At 37.3% G+C, this 14,377-nt stretch overlaps 3 protein-coding genes across 3 annotated transcripts; all 3 read left to right on the top strand.

Annotated features, from left to right (window-relative positions):
* Positions 1-3,794: 3,794 nt before the first annotated feature.
* LOC109163225 (pentatricopeptide repeat-containing protein At1g07740, mitochondrial) lies at positions 3,795-5,276 on the top strand. Its single transcript, XM_019311989.1, has one exon. The coding sequence runs from the start codon at positions 3,856-3,858 to the stop codon at positions 5,254-5,256; it is 1,401 nt and encodes a 466-aa protein (XP_019167534.1). The 5' UTR covers positions 3,795-3,855; the 3' UTR covers positions 5,257-5,276.
* A 411-nt stretch (positions 5,277-5,687) lies between these two features.
* On the top strand, positions 5,688-7,735 carry LOC109163226 (dirigent protein 25-like). Its single transcript, XM_019311990.1, has 2 exons — positions 5,688-5,774; positions 6,566-7,735. The coding sequence occupies exon 2, from the start codon at positions 6,667-6,669 to the stop codon at positions 7,594-7,596; it is 930 nt and encodes a 309-aa protein (XP_019167535.1). The 5' UTR covers positions 5,688-5,774; positions 6,566-6,666; the 3' UTR covers positions 7,597-7,735.
* A 2,346-nt stretch (positions 7,736-10,081) lies between these two features.
* Positions 10,082-12,890, top strand: LOC109163240 (protein FAR1-RELATED SEQUENCE 5-like). The gene is made up of 3 exons (XM_019312001.1): positions 10,082-10,188; positions 11,761-12,188; positions 12,606-12,890. Exons 1-3 carry the CDS (start codon positions 10,173-10,175, stop codon positions 12,813-12,815), a joined length of 654 nt encoding a protein of 217 aa, XP_019167546.1. The 5' UTR covers positions 10,082-10,172; the 3' UTR covers positions 12,816-12,890.
* The last annotated feature ends 1,487 nt before the right edge of the window (positions 12,891-14,377 follow it).

The raw sequence follows: 14,377 nt of genomic DNA, 5'->3' as shown, positions 1-14,377 counted from the left end.
CGTTGCTCCCTTTGTTCCACTTATTACATTTTTACATTCCTTTAGAAGAATATTGCTTTGTTGCCAAGTTATTTGTACTGCATGCATACGGCTGGTACATTAAATATGGCTTAGCAAATCACACATCCATTTTTATTGTGCATGTATAGCATGGTGTTTGTGCCATTCACTGGTGTGGACAATCACAAGCGATGCATCACTTTTGGAGCTAGCCGATTTGCCCACTAAGGAAGACGTTGACTCATACAGCTGGCTGTTGGATAAATTTAAATCTGCGATGGGTAAGAGTCCAGTGTGCGTTGTGACGGACCAAGACCCAGCTATGCGAATTGCAATCCAACAGGTATTACCAGAGTGCCGCCATCGATACTGTATGTGGCACATCATGACAAAGGTTAACGAAAAGCTAGGGAGTGCGTTGGCTAAGGACAATGAGTTTCGCAAGAAACTAAATGCTATCGTCTGGAACGAGGGAATCTGCATTGTTGAGTTTGAGGCGCAATGACAACTATTAATGGATGAATACAAGCTAGCAAACCATCGGTTGTTTTGCAAAATATTTGCTGAACGGGAGAGTTGGATCCTATCATTTTTTTCAGATCAAAGTAGCTTGCTGGGAAGTATGTAGTATGTTTAAGCTGGTTATTTTTATTCCCCTTTACTTTTAGTTCAATTCGCTACCACGTATTTAGCATAGGTCACCTGCAACATCCGCTAGGGACGTTGTGCAGAGCCACATGGCTGTTTGTTGTGCACTGATTACCCGCCAATAAAATTTGAATGCATGTATGAAGGTTAAATTGGGTTTGGTGGATGTTCTTGCTCTCTATTTAATACAAATAGCTGTTGCATTCCTTTGAAATTGCAGTTCTTAGGGTGTTCAATGTCTTGTGGTAATCAGTTAACGAGGTTCTACTGTAGTGGAGCAGAAAATATAGTTAATAATAATAATAATAATAATAATAATAATAATAATAATAGTAATAATAATAATAATAATAATAATAATAATGATAATGATAATAATGATAATGATAATGATAATAATGATAATGATGATAATGATAATAATGATAATAATGATAATGATAATAATGATAATGATGATAATGATAATGATAATGATAATGATAATGATAATGATAATGATAATGATAATGATAATGATAATAATAATAATAATAATAATAATAATAATAATAATAATAATAATAATAAGTATTATTATTATTATTATAATTATAATAATAATAATAATAATAATAATAATAATAATAATAATAATAATAAAGTGGTGCAATGAAGTTGTGATTTGTCATTTCGTTGTTCATGGATTACCGGTGGGTTTTGTTTTGCTCATTCGTCTATAGTTATATCACCCGTTGTATGTTTGTTAATGTTCTTTCGTCTAATCATGTATATCAGGATTAAGTGATTTGGGTTTGATTGTGCATGGCATAGTTATTAATACCTACCATGGCAGAAGCATACAGTACTGGTAATGGAAAAAATTAGATAGTGTTAGGTATGGAAGCTATAATTGGACCTCATAAACACAGTAGCTCCCAATAAATCAGGCCAAGAGCAGTGCACTATGCTCGGTGCATCAAATAACTACGATAATTTCAGCCAAACTAACATATCTACTGTAACCACACAAAAAAAACAAAAACTCCATATTGGAGGCCTAATTACTAGCAAAATTTATTCCAAGCTGCCCCCCGTCCTGATCACTGATGCATCTGTGCCAATCTTTTACTTTCAAAGCCCGCAACGCGTGCTGCAATACTATTTGTATGGGTGCTGTAATGGCGGAGTGTGGAAAACATCACCTTCCCCACTTTCACCATCACTTAGCAGAACCGGGTGACGGTAATCAGATCCTATGCAAATAAATGAGAACCCATGAGCACCACAAGAGATAACATCCAAACTGTTAAACACACATGCAGTACTGGAAAAATTCTAGCTAATTTATATCCAAACTTTTAAACGCAAGGAATCCAAATGAGTGCATAGCCTTACGCACTGCACAAGGCTATTGTAAATTTAAAAAACAGTTTAAGAGACAAAAATGCAGACAGCCTAGCACCAGAGAGCTAAAAGCTTGATGCTTCTGGTCAAAGGATGATAGGAATGATTGCATAGCACTAAACCATGGAAAAAAGCTAATAATCCAATCTAGCTTATTAAAATGCAACATCATATATATCACTGTAAGACACATTTACCTACTGATTGCTGCTCCTAATCAAAGAATCTGATGAATGATTATGCACAAGTCTATTGTAAATTTAAATAACAGTTTAAGAGACAAAAATGCAGACAGCCTAGCACCAGACAGCTAAAAGCTTGTTGCTTCTGATCAAAGAATGTTATGAATGATTACATAGCCCTTAAGCATGGATAAAAGCATACAATCCAATCTAGCTTATTAAAATGCATCACCATATATATCCCCGTGGTTCAAGACACATTTACCCACTGATCGCTGCTTCTGATCAAAGAATCTGATGAATGATTATATAGCAATTCAGCATGTGTAAACCCACATATCCCAATCCAGCTAATTAAAATGCAACATTATATATATCACTGTAGGACAAATTTTTCAACCGGATGTTACGATTGAATCGCATCAAAGAATTGAAATTTACAGCAACTGAGTTTCAGTAATCAATTCTCAAAGATTGGAGCAAAATGCACACTATATTTGATGCCCCCCGCCCCAACCAGTAATTACCCCCACCACCGCCATACCCAATGTTTTGATGCCAAAAATTCAAATTCTTGTACAACCAAACACCCTTATTACCCCAGCCCACACAGACCCAAGCCACCGCACACCCCGATAAAAATATAGAGAACTCACCTTTCTGCCTGCAACGCTGAGCCAGCCTCCTCCGTGCCGACACCCTGGATGCTACACCCGGTGCCGCCCAGTCGAACCCCCCGCGGTGATCGCCGATCGAATGCTGGATAGTGGTCCGGCGACGCCCCAGCTGTTTGAATGTCCGGGAACTAGCCGACGGAGAGGTCAAAGGAGGCAACTGATGGCCGGCTCTTCCACGCATCGAGCGACGACCACTAGCACCAGTTCATGCTGCTACGAACGATTGTATGGTAGGATTACTGTGGGGCTGAGAGGCTCGATCGGACTCCAGTAAGGGGTTGAGTAAAAGTCTGAATGGTAGAGTCGAGGGAGAACTAGAACACTAGAACACACGCACCCCCTAACTTCACGGGGTAACGATCCAATACGCCGGATGCACATATTGGACCGTGCACCCCCGTTTGTATGCGTAGATCATAACAGAATGAACGGCTGGTAGCGGTGCACAAGTTCACACTTAATCCTAAATTCACACCTGAACGGAACTATATATATATATATATATATATATATATATATATATATATATATATATATATATATATATATATATATATATATATACTAATTTGAAGTTATGGATGTTTGGAGTTTATAATGCATGTTTTTTATATTTTGTTATGAATTTATTATGATATGTATTTTATTTTAATTGAATTTATTATTTTAGGTGTTATTTGTAGAATTCTAAATTTTAGCGTTAAAAAGTTCGGTTAACCGAAAAAATTTTGATTTGGTGAATTCGATAGAGCAAACTTTGATTCGATTAACAGTTAAAGAAAAAAAAAAAACTTGGATTAAAACGGTTCAGTTAACCAATTAGTTAATCGATTGAACACCCTATAGTAAGGAATCATTTTGGTTATTAACTCTATTAAAAATCGTCTCATAAGTTTCCTTAATTCCCTCGAATCCTGCTACTGCGACTCTTCTCCAACTATACTATCAGCAGGGTGGCGCGAATGTTTCTACTGGATTCCATGATCAAACTACGATCAAAACTACTCAAGTGTAGATTCGCGATCATCAATTCCACATCCAAATCATACCACACTCGCCGGACTCCTCCTAGGCGACCTGCCTCAGAGCCGCCGCCAAGGCCGAGCAGGCTCCTTCAGCGCAACCCAATACCATTCATCGATGATCTAAAACAAACCCATGACCCACAACATCTCCTCTCCCTCTTCCATGATTACCGGAAAATGGGCTTCAACCATTACTACCCTTCCTACTCTTCCCTCATCTACAAACTCGCCAAGTCTCGGAACTTCGAAGCCGTCGATACCCTTCTTGCTTGCCTTAAGACCTACAATGTCCACTGCAGAGAGACCCTTTTCATTGGGTTGATTGAGCACTACGGAAAATGTGGGTTGGTGGAGAAGGCGATTCATCTTTTCCGCGAGATGAAGGAGTCTTTCAACTGTGTCCGCTCAATACAGTCCTTCAATACGCTTCTCAATGTGTTGGTGGAGAATGGCAGGCATTGCGAAGCTTATGACATGTTCAAGGGTTCTTGGAAGCTGGGGTTTCGTCCCAACTCGGTTTCTTTTAATATCATGATTAAAATGTATCTGGAGAAGGGCGAACATGAAAGGGCACGCCAAGTGTTTGATGAAATGCTCGAGAGAGAGGTTGAGCCCACTGTCGTGACGTACAATTCCCAGATCGGGTTTTTGTGCAAAAGGGGTGAGTTTGAAAAGGGGAAGAGTTTGTTTGAGGATATGGTTAGGAAAGGGACAAAGCCGAATGAGGTCACCTATGCTTTGCTGATGGAAGGGTTGTGTTTTTTGGGGAGGTACAAGGACGCCAAGAAGTTAATGTTTGATATGGAATACCGGGGGTGTAAACCAAAGGTTGTTAACTATGGCGTTTTGGTGAGTGATCTTGGGAAGAGAGGCAAAATCGAAGAGGCGAAAAGTTTGCTCGTTGAGATGAAGAAAAGGCATATCAAGCCTGATGCTGCAATCTATAATATGCTGATTAGTTATTTTTGCAGAGAAGATAGAGCTGCTGAGGCTTACAGAGTTTTGGTTGAAATGCAAATTGCGGGTTGCAAACCAAATGCCACTACATACAGAATGGTGGTTGATGGGTTCTGTAAGGCCGGAGAATTCGAAGAAGGTTTGAAGGTTTTCAATGCAATGTTGATGAGTGGCCATTTCCCACGCACTGAAACACTTCGTTCTCTAGTAATGGGCTTATTTGACTGCGGGAAGGTTGATGATGCATACTTTATTTTAGAGGAAATGGCGAAGAGGAAGAAGATGTTTGATTTTGAGTCATGGGAAGCCATAGTCAAGGATTCCTGCACTTGTGACAAAGCATTCAATAATCATATAACTGAAATTGTGTCTTCTAACTAATGGAATTGTAGAATAACATAACTTTATCAGGCTCACAACAAGTGAGCCGATTTACTTATTGGTTGGCCTAGGTTGTGAGTCTTGGCTTTGGGAGCTGAATGATTGCTTGAGCATCTTACCAGCCCACATTTTCAAAGTTTGAGGTCTTGATTTTGTTCTTGTTGATGGTGACCAAAACACCTCATTTGGTTTCTGTTCATTTGTTGTCATGGTGATGTACAACATTGCCTGGATGGTTTTAATGCCAGGCATCCATGATGAGTGTGGAACAACAATGGAATTCATTAGGGAGCAGCTGGAAAGAGTTTTAAAAGCCTTCAAATATGGCGTTGATAAGTGAAGAAGGCAAATTGTGATGCTTCATTTTGGATATGTTTTTTGGGATATGACCTACTGGGGATTTTTATTGACAAGAGGACAACTCCTTAAACTTATCAGAATTGACCTGGAAAACTTTTCTAGGAAGGATTGCCACAACCCATAAAGGCTTTAATATTACTGACTGCAATGTGGTCCAGGTAAAAGTGTAAAACTCATCTGCAATATAGGCCAATAAAGTGGAGATATGTGCACTATGGGGGTGTTTGGTAAATAGTTATTAGCTGATAAGCTATAACTGATTGGGTTAGTGGGTTTGACTAGTTGATAGCATTAGCTGATTGTAGAAAGATGTTTGGTAAGTTAGCTGTTAGTTATTAGCTGATTACATGCAAAATGGCTTTCTCAAAAAGCTAATCGAAAAAGCTGTTTTGAACAGTTTTTTGAATTTTAATGTTTTGGAGCAATAAACTGTTACAAAAAGTTAAATAATCAAACTCTCATATTGGCTGTTTAACTAAGTCAAACCACTAATAATTGTCAAACAAGTCAAAATTGACTGATAAGCTAACTATGTTACCAAACATGACCTATATATGTAATATGTTGTCATGTTGTTACATTCTTTTATGACATTGTAGTAAAATAAATATAGTGGCATGGGTAATTTCCTGTTGCCATTTGTCTTTGGAATGTTACCAATCCCAGGTTTGTCTTTGAATATTGTAGCATTGGTAAATGTCTTTGAGTTAGTGATGAAGATGGAAGCACAACTGGTCAACTGGCTTTTATTCCCTACTTTTTGTACTCCCTTTATGATTAAATTTATATTCCTTACCTAATCCCCAATTACTACTTTAATATGAAATGATTTTTGCATGTCCTCCAACAAATACACTTGAGACAGTGGAGATGTATATACCTAATTCATCTCATCAACTCCACTAATGCCTTATTCCAACTTCTGAATGATTTTGCATCGAACTTGCAGGTATATATATGCATCTGTCGAGGTGCTAGTGTTCATCAACTACATTGTTGCAAAAAATTTACTGAAGCATCAGGAAAACCTTAAACGCTCCTCCATTGAAGATGTCGACCAAAAATCTACTCAAGAATGTTATTGTTTCACTTGTTATGTCCCTAATGTTAACTGCTGCTGCTGTGTCAGGTCGAGTTCTAGAAGAGGAACCCGTTTCCCCAGGTGTTGAACCTGAAACCCCTGCCTCGGTTGCCACCCCGGTTTCTGGGGTTACAGCCAGCGGAGCGTCTCCCGCTGGTGCTGGTGCAGCTGCAGCTGCAGCCGCTGGTGGTGAAGGTCCTGATGATCATACATTTTCCTTCTTTATGCACGATATTCTTGGTGGATCGAACCCCTCTGCTATAGCTGTTACCGGGATTGTGACCAATCCTGCTGTGAGTGGGCAGGTCGCCTTTGCAAAACCCAACGGTGCTGTCCTCGCAGTGAACAACGGTGTTGATGTCAATAACGCCAACAGCGGAATCATCAGCAACAACAACATCCCGTTCCTTACTGGCCTCAGCGGAATCACAGGCAACGCCATTCAGAACAATGGGAACAACAACAACAACATAATAGGAGGAGGTTTTGGATTCCCGGCCTTGAACATGGCTCAACTGGGCTCCGGAATCACCTTCCAGAAACTCATGTTCGGCACCATGACAGTTTTCGACGATGAACTGACCGAGGGGCACGAGCTAAACTCCGGCCTGGTGGGAAAAGCTCAGGGCTTTTACATCGCAAGCTCGGAAGACGGAACCAGCCAGACCATGGCATTCACTGTCATGTTTCACAGTGGTAGCTACTCCGATAGCCTTACCTTTTTCGGGGTTCACCGGATTCGTGTCTCGGAATCTCACCTTGCTATCATGGGAGGTACCGGAAAGTACGTGAATGCCAAGGGATTCGCGACGGTGAAGACGATTCCGGCTGCACCCAACCAGCAGGAGACTGATGGAGTGCAAACTGTGCTGCACATCACTGTTTATCTTGCTTATTAAATGTCCAGTGTGTGTTGTGTGTGTCTTCTTCATCTTTGGCTATGGCTTCTGTAATCTTCTTCCATGCTTTCTGTCATACTATTTGTTACACTACTTAACAAGTTTATAATGAAATCACCAAATTATTCTGTTTTGTTTTTGTGAAATGTCCATTGTTTCAGCTCTGTCAAACTGCCAACTATCTGATTCCTCTATTCCTTTATTTATTTTTAAATAATAACTCAAGTTTTATGACTTCACTGGACTTCGTGCACCCGCTATCAGGCCCAAATTGTATACGGTTCAAAACGAGGTCATTGAATTTTATGTGTTAGAATAATGTACATTATGTGTTAGAATAATGTATTTTATGTGTTAAAATAATGTATATTATGTGTTAGAATAATAAAACTTATGGAGTAAGATAATATACTTTATGAGTTAAAATAATGTACTCCCTCTGTCCCATTTTATGTGTCTTACTTTCCTTTTTAGTTTGTCCCAAAATGTTGTCCACTTTCCAAAATTGAACATCACTATCATTCCACTTTTTTTCAAATTACCCTTCTAGCTTTTGCTTTCTTTATTGTTTTTATTTCCAAAAGTGAAAAAGTGAGGGGCATAATTGGAAAGTGCATAACATTTACTTTAATTCATTAAAAAGCGTGCAAAAAGTAAATGAGACATCCAATTCGGGACGGAGGGAGTATATTATATTTTAGGGAAAATTGCGATTTTGGTCCCTGAGTTATAATGGTAGTAACGACTCAGTCCCTGAGTTATGACCGTATCCGTTTTTAGTCCCTGAGTTATGAGCGAAGTGGCGCATTTGGTCCCTGACCGTTAAAACTAACGGAAAATTTTAAAAAATATTTAAAATTTTAAGGTAAAGTAGTAAATTCACATTTTATTTTCTTTCTTATATTGAAATCACTTTTGCAACATTATTTTCAACTTCCTAGCATTCTTTTGAAAGATTCTTCAATTCCAAAAGCAATTCAATAATCTTCGTATGACTTGTTAGTAACTTGAGTCTCGTATAAGGAACATGTGATTCAGTAAAAACAAGAGAACACTTGATCATTGTCATCAAGCATGTAAAACACACCATCCTAAAAGTTTCTGATTTCCCTTACTAAACATAATGGTAATCAAACCATAACTTTTGAAATACATGAAGATATCAAATTTCTCAGGTTATTTTTATGACAAATTCACCCAGAGAGTAATTTCAGATTTTTAGTACATAAAATTCTTTCGTAAGCTTTAGAGTAACTTAATTAAGAATCGTATATGTTGACAATATATGAAAATTATATTTTATATATATATATATATATATATATATATATATATATATATATATATATATATATATATATATATATATATATCCATCACCTCCCCTGTCTTCTTAAAAATCAGAGTAATGAATGAGGAACCTAAGACTCAGTTATGAAAATTCTAAAAATTTTTGTAACTTCTAAAAATGATTATTGACGAAACTACTGCATATGAAATAAAATTTACATACTAAATATCTCAAGTTATTCCGTTGGTGAATTTCTCATAAAAGCAAATTGAGAAATTTGACATCATTTGGTATCTCAAAAGTTCTGATTTGATAACCTTTGTTGCTTAGTAAAAAAAAATTGAAAATTGATAGGATAGTCTGTTTCACACGTCTGAAGACACCGATCAAGTGTTTTTTATTTTTGCTAAGTCATAAGTTTGTTATACGAGAGTCAGGTTCATAACAAGTCATACTAAAGTTATTGAAATACTTTTAGAATTGAACAATCTTGAAATAAGAGGCTAAGAAATGAAAAATAATGTTGTGAAAGTGATTTTGATATAAAAAGGAGAATAAAATGTGAATTTCCTACTTTACCCCTCAAATTTTAAATATTTTATAATTTTTCCGTCAATTTTAACGGTCGGGGACCAAATGCGCCATTTTGTTCATAACTGAGGGACTAAAAATGAATACGGTAATAATTCAGGGACTGAATCGGAACTTGGGTATAATTCAGGGACCAAATATGCAATTTTCCCTATATTTTAAAATAATATAATTATGAGTTATAAAAATGTAAGTTGCAGTGGATCAGGTAAAAAAAAAAAAAACCGAAATTACCGCTGTGTGGACAATAAGTATACGCTAGCCAATGCCTTGAGGCTGATTCCTCTGTCCCTAAAGGCTAAAACCATTACCTTAGTAATTGCATTATTCGTAAGATAACTAAAATATTATTTTTTATTACATTTAGAATTAATTACTATGGTCTGACCGGTGTTGAATATGTGATTCGTGATTTATCTCTGCAGTGATTTTAGGGACGAATTTTATGAACTTAAAATTAATTTGACAAAACTGAGATCAACTAGTTAAAAAAAAAAAAAATCAAATATAACAAACTCGTAAGTTTGGTACACAGTATTAAATTGTCAATCTTAACAAATTTTAGACATAATTATCATTAAATAAACATTTAGACCCAAAAAAAATAAAAAATCAAACCAACCGGACACGCTGCTTCTTCTTCTTCTCCTTTGTTCACTTGAACTATTCGGCAATAACCACAAGAATTGCGGCAATGAACGCTCCCGTTAGTAAGTACTTCTCTCGCTTCCTCTCTCTAAAACATCTATTTGCGGTATACGTATACTCAGTGTGTGTGTATATATAGATAAAGATGCAGAACTTTTTTGCTATCTTATCCCAAGTACTCTAAACTTTCGTATGTCTACCGTTTTCTTCTGTTATGCCATTCAATAATTCGACGTTTTTGTTGACGTTTGGGTGTTTCTGCAATTTGGGTTTTGTTTAATTGGTAAATAGATTGCAATATAAATATAAAAGACTGCACTTTTGAAGTTACTGGTTTTTATTTTTTAATTTTTTTTTCATCTTTGGGGATTTTAGAACTCTTTGAAAGGGAAATATTTGGGAATTATTATTAAGTAATTGGAATTTTTATTTCTAAAATTCAATGTGTGCAAAAGTTGGAGTTTTACTTAAAAGATTGAATTAATTCTGTTACCCTCCTAGAAAAATAGAAGTTTGAAAGTATATCAATAATAAGAGGATGAAAATCAGTGGGAAATTAACTTTTTACCAGATAGAGTGCACTATGGAAGTATGGATTTTCAAGAAGCTTGCTTTAATCACTAAAATTGAAAAGCCTTGTTTTTTTTCTCAATGAACTTAAATTTATGAATTAATTAAGAAAACTTACTTGTGAATTACTGATCTCCTTGTAAATGTGCTTGGTTTTCACAGTAGTCAATGGTTTTTATGATTATATACCAATGTTGTAGAAGGCCCTAGGCGCTAGTCGGGCGCCCGAGGGTGCCTAGTGCCTAGGCGGCTGATAATCCGAGTATATTGTCTCTACCTTTTCCACTCGGGGCTGGGAGTTGTTAGACTGTTATAATCCTCCAAATTAGTCAAATGCATATGTTAGATGGTTAGTTGAGTACTTGGCAAAGATATAGAAGAGGAGTAGCCGAGTATGCAAAAAAAACCACACGCCCGAGTTGGGCACCAACTCAACCAAGTTAGAGTGCTCAACTCGGCCGAGTTAGGTGCCCAACTCGGCGCCTAGGGCACCTAGTCGGCCAGTTAGTCGTCTGGCGGACTAAAAACCGCCTAGGCGCCTAGGCTGAAATTGCCTCGGCCTAGGCAGCCGCCTAGACCGATTTTACAATACTGTTATATACTGAATAGCAGTAGCTTGAAATATGGAGAAGCTATTCTAGTCTCTGGTTGCAAAACCGGACATGATTATTGTGCTGAAACATCCGGCTTACTATTGATTTATGCTGCTTTGTATAGGTTTACACCGGATGTATGGTAATCTATCATTCTTCTGAGAATATGTTTGTTCATTTAATTCTAATAGCAATAATTTTTTTTAAAATGGGGACTCGGTTTCAATAACTACAGATGGAAATAGTGTTTAAATTATATATTTTCATGCAAAAGCTAACATGTTGAACATTTAACGATCTTTGGATCCTTTATTTGGTGATTTTCACTCATAAATTTCCCTTATATATTGCTCCAAATCCATGTCATGTTCTTACACCATAGTATACCATTTGTTGCGAATTCTTCTTTTCTCTATCTGTTTGTGCAAAAGTCTAATGAATTGAATGTTTTCATTACATATAATTTTGCAGTGGATGTGCAAATTGCTGTGGATGGTAGCATTGAAAGAGCGGAATTCTCTGCAGGAGGGGAAGTTAGTCCATCTGAAACCGATAGAATTCGAGAACCAAATGAAGGGATGACATTTGACTCTGAAGCAGCAGCAAGAGCATTTTATGTAGAGTATGCTGGGAGGGCGGGGTTTATAACCCGTGTGTTGTCATCCCGTAAGTCTGAGCGTGATGGTTCGACTATATCACGAGGACTCGGGTGTAGAGGGATTCCTGATACTCAGAAGATAGGAAACGCTGCAACTGTAAAGCGAGATAGACGACGCAAAAGCTGTGCAGCAATGATCCTAATGAAGAGAGAAAAACCCGGGACATGGGTGGTAAGAAAGTTTGTGAAGGACCATAATCATCCCCTGATGGTGTCACTCCCCAAGAGACATTCAACTTTCGTAAGCTTCCTTTGTTTTACGACAAACTTATGATTTTGTTTCTACGACCTTAAATTTTCCAATATTGCCTAGGTCTCTCATGCAGGTTTCCAATCATGTTCTACCCCCAGCCAAAATTGCTAAGGATACAAACTTGTAACCACAAGGTCACGAGTTCGAATCCCAGCCCTCTTGGTTTGAGCCGGTTAGCTATGGGCAACCTAAGCTGGTTTACCTTCTTGAGGTCCTTTGCCAGCTAGGGTCACAAGGCGGGGTTTACCCGGTGCACACCTTCGGGTAGTGGCTGCGGGTTTCCCTTGTCACCAAAAAAAAAATAAAATCATGTTCCTTTGTATGTATAGTCAAATGTTTATTTGATATATCCAATTGCCTTATTCTTTTCACTTCCGTAATTTGTTCTCTTTGTGATCTTTGCAGGACGAGAAAGACAAGAAAATTCAGGAACTAACAGCAGAACTTCGAGTCAAGAAACGGCTCAGTGCAGCCTACAGGGAACACCTGCTTGGTATTATGAAAGATGTTGAAAGCCACAGCGAGCATCTGTCTTCCAAAGTTCAAGCCATTCGTGACAATCTTAGATCCCTCGACGCTAAAAGGCAGGAGCTTTTTACCCGCGAGAGACCTTAGAAGGTTGGCCGACGTTTCCTCTTCAGTCAAATTATGGAGCACGCAGACCTCTTACCTGCAAGATGCTATGGCTTGAACCACTACTGGAAATTATGGAATTTCCGATCACCTGAAAGTGATCTTAAATCAAGTCGAAAGTCTTGTTCCGACCACTTTTGATATCCAGAAAAACTTTTGTTGCTATTTCCGACCACTTTTTGTTTTCGACTTGATTTAAGATCACTTTTAGGTGGTCGGAAATTCCATAATTTCCAGCTGTGAACCCAAAGCGCAAGCTCTGAAGCATGTCTGGTTTCAGCAGATGTTTCCATGGCTTGAACCGATGACGAAAAGGGTAACAGTGATCAGTTGGTGATTACACCAAGACCAAACCCAACTTCCTAGCCTTTGATGTTAAGGTAAAATCCTTAACTTTCCCACCTTGATAGTCCTTGTATTGATTAATCTTCATCTTGTAAAATATTTGCCTGAGAAAAAGTGATCTGAGCATCATTTTTTCTGTGTTGGGATCCATAGCAGACCCTTTTTCTGCTGAAGCTGTTACAGTGCAGTGGGGATTGAACATACATTGCTTAAGCTTTTTGGGTTAATAACATTCATGATGAGGACAATGTTGTAATTTAAAACAATTTGGATTCTTTGGACTACTTAATAATTTAAAACATGACACACTTAAACTAGTATATATCTAGTATTACCTGGAGTTAATTAAAATAGAAATAATGTATTTTATTTTTAGATGACAAAATTAATTTGGGGAACCATGAACAATAATTACACTAATCTTATTCTGGAATCTTTCCTTAATAGCTAACTAGTTTCTCACATCCCACCAACATAGTGGATGATTTTGCTTCTTGAGTTGTGTGGGCTCTTACCCCCAACTCCGCCTCTTCCTCCATGATCTGGTCCATACATTTCATAACAACAACAACACACATAAAATCAAGACTAGATAAGAATCAGTAGTCCCGTGAGAATCTGTGGACTAATCTTATCAATCCATCTAAAGATGATCGAGGGTTGAAAATTAAGAGAAAAAAAATACGGTGACATTTCTATAATTAAGATGATACTATACCTTTAGAAACAATTGATAGTAGTGCATTCATGGATAACTAATAATACACTCATGATCTAAAATAGTGTACTCATGTGTGTGCACTATTAGTTATCTCCAGATGCACTATTAAGCGTTTTTAGATGTACCATTATAATCATGGAATTGTCATCGGCTTTTTTCTCTTTTTTTTTTTTTTCTTCTTAATTTTCAACACTTGATTATTATAGATGGAGGGATGAGATTAGTCTGCACATTCTCACGTGGCTACTAATTCTAATGGGAGTCAGAATATATATATATATATATATATATATATATATATATATATATATATATATATATATATATATGATGGTTCATGTGTGAATAGTCTCCCAGGTGAAAGATGGGGTGAGATTTGAGCCGTTGATCACATCTAGATCAACAGCTCAAATCAATGATTTTTTTTTTATAAATGTGCTTCCTGTGAACTGGTTCATTCCTCATACCATTGTTGAAC

Source organism: Ipomoea nil, unplaced genomic scaffold (genome assembly GCF_001879475.1).
Source record: "Ipomoea nil cultivar Tokyo-kokei standard unplaced genomic scaffold, Asagao_1.1 scaffold3016, whole genome shotgun sequence".
Taxonomy (NCBI): Eukaryota; Viridiplantae; Streptophyta; class Magnoliopsida; order Solanales; family Convolvulaceae; genus Ipomoea; species Ipomoea nil.
Note: the sequence above shows the minus strand (reverse complement) of the source record. Positions and strands in the feature narration are given on the sequence as shown.